The 2,253-nt window shown below is 54.2% G+C and overlaps 1 protein-coding gene across 4 annotated transcripts; it reads right to left on the bottom strand.

Annotated features, from left to right (window-relative positions):
• Nucleotides 1-359: 359 nt before the first annotated feature.
• LOC112818987 (spindlin-2) lies at nucleotides 360-2,082 on the bottom strand. 4 transcript variants are annotated; one of them, XM_025866052.2, is made up of 2 exons: nucleotides 1,915-2,082; nucleotides 360-1,308 (listed from the first exon to the last, which is right to left on the bottom strand). In XM_025866052.2, exon 2 carries the CDS (start codon nucleotides 1,304-1,306, stop codon nucleotides 530-532), a length of 777 nt encoding a protein of 258 aa, XP_025721837.1. In that variant the 5' UTR covers nucleotides 1,307-1,308; nucleotides 1,915-2,082; the 3' UTR covers nucleotides 360-529. The 4 variants fall into 4 exon arrangements, with proteins under 4 accessions (XP_025721837.1, XP_073746861.1, XP_025721838.1 ...); XM_073890760.1 differs by having other exon boundaries at nucleotides 1,927-2,082; XM_025866053.2 differs by having other exon boundaries at nucleotides 1,982-2,082.
• Nucleotides 2,083-2,253: the final 171 nt, after the last annotated feature.

The following is a 2,253-nucleotide window of genomic DNA, read 5'->3' as shown; positions in this document are numbered from 1 at the left end:
GTTTTCCTCTAAGTCCCAAGATCTCACTCTCCCTCTGTTATTCTCCACCCCCTCCCAGTTGGGTGCCTCTCTCTTAGGTCATCCCTCCCCCCGAGAGCCTCTCCATTTCTGGCCCTGCCCCCCCTCTTCCTAAGCAGTCACCTCCCCTTCTCCCTCCCCCCACAGCCCATCTCTAGTTCCTTCTCCTCCCCCCTCTCTAGACCAGGCCAGCTAAGTCCTATTCCATTTTTAGATGACTGATTATGATACTAGCTGAACTTTATTCACAGCCTGCATTTACAGCTGTCCCTTCCTTCCATGCCCCATCCACCAAACACACCCAATCTTTTCAACATGACAAAGTCCTTACACACAGCATGTCATGTCCACATAAATTTGTATTTTTCAGAACAAAACAACAGTTACGCTGGCAGAGATGTTGAATTAACAGGGACCCTTAAGCTTTCAATACACTGAAAAGCAACATTATTTTGCATGTCTACAAAGTATACATTTGTTTTCACAAATGTGGCAAAGTTTACCCTAACAGTTAGGACTTTTTCACCAAATCATAGACATAGATATGGAAATCATCATCAAACTTGATGAAATACACAGAGGGTTTGGCTTCCACTTGGTGAATGACCATGCCAATCCGTTTGGAGCCATCTTCTTTGGTATATTCCACATGTTTACCTATCAGGCCATCTACAACTCCTCCTGGCTCCCTCTCTGCTGGAGGAGACTCACTGGACTCTGGCATGATACGGAGGTCTCCTTCTTTATAATCATCTAGAAGCTGGTACATGTACAAGACAGGATCTTTCTCATAGGTAATATAAAACCAGGCTTTCATGATAGGTGCTTGGGCTAAGACCATTCCCCTCCATTCATCCTTAGAACCATGCTCACCCTCAAACATATGTTCCACAGCTTTACCAATTATGGTGTTTGCAAGGTTTGCATCACTGACTTGAGATGATGCCACCCTGTCGGAAAGAATTTTAAGAGACAAAACTCTTTCATCTCTGTGAAGTTCCAGTCCATAGACACAGTCAATTCCATCATATTTGACCAGATAAAGAGAGGGATTTATAGGCACCTGATCCAGAACGGTTCCTTTCCACTGGGTGATGGGCTCATCACCTTCCTTCCATCCATGAGAAATTCTGCAGCCCACGATGTTCCTGCGGGACTGGGACGAAGGTCTACCCCTCTGCTTCTTTTGGGAGGCTTTTTTCTTCGTCATGTTTGCCGACCCAGTGGCCCGGCCCACAGCTGCCCTGGTTTGTTGCCCTTCGGCCTCCTGTGCGTTGGGGGTCTTCATGCCTGCAGGGGGAGAAGAGAAGATAAGAGAGAAACATTCAATATGACATAAGGTGAAGTTCTCCCAACAGCGACGTGTCTATGTACCCTGCGCCAGAACCTAAATTTTCCCCATGTGAGCCTGGCAGCTGTGCTGGAAATCCTGGCTGCGTGCCGGCCAAGTGCTCTCCCTCCTCGGTTCCTTTAGGCTGCGGGGAAGGGCGGCAGCGGCGGTGGTGCTGGCTGGGGTTTGGAACTCTGCAGGAGGGGGCGGGCTACCTCCTTGTTCAGAACCCACTGCCTCCATCACCCGCCACTGGCCCCCACTCTCAACCCCTGCAAAGCGCCCATCCCTTCACCGCCTTGACCCGCACGCACTCACTGTCGTCCTGCCCTGGACGCCTCAGCCTGCTGCCCTATATACGCCCCTTGTCTCCCCAGGATCGCTTTCCCGGCATCCAGTGCCCTCGCTTCCCCAGGCTCACCTTCAATTTCTTGCCTGGCTCCTAACGCCACCCCGTTTCCTATTTCCCATCGCACTCCCCTACTCCAGCCTCACCCGGCACCCGCCCCCACCCCTTATCTCCTGCAGGAGTCCACCCCATCCCCCTTCTCCATCCTGGAGCCCACCAATGGCCTTGCCCTGCCTGGCGTCCACCGCCCCGGATCGCGGGCCTCACGTGCCCAAATCGGACACCTCGCTGCTGCCTCCGCGGTGAGCCTGTGTCGAAGGAGGATCAGCAGGCGACGAGCAGGCACCCGGCTGCCTGGCACCGTGCAGGCTGGGAGGGGAGGATCCGTAGGCGCGGAGCGAGTCTAGCAGGGCGGCTGGGTAGGCGAAGAGGATGGCGGCGGTATCCCCAGCTCTGAGCTTCGCGGGCCCTCCGCCTCCCTGTCGGCGGCGGCGGCCCCTCTGCCACATCGGGCTCCCACCAGCCGCTGCTGCCGCCGCAGTCTCCTCCCTCTTTC

This window comes from Callorhinus ursinus, unplaced genomic scaffold, assembly GCF_003265705.2.
Source record: "Callorhinus ursinus isolate GAN/ISIS: 27379988/994484 unplaced genomic scaffold, GSC_fseal_2.0 scaffold3836, whole genome shotgun sequence".
Classification (NCBI taxonomy): Eukaryota; Metazoa; Chordata; class Mammalia; order Carnivora; family Otariidae; genus Callorhinus; species Callorhinus ursinus.
Note: the sequence above shows the minus strand (reverse complement) of the source record. Positions and strands in the feature narration are given on the sequence as shown.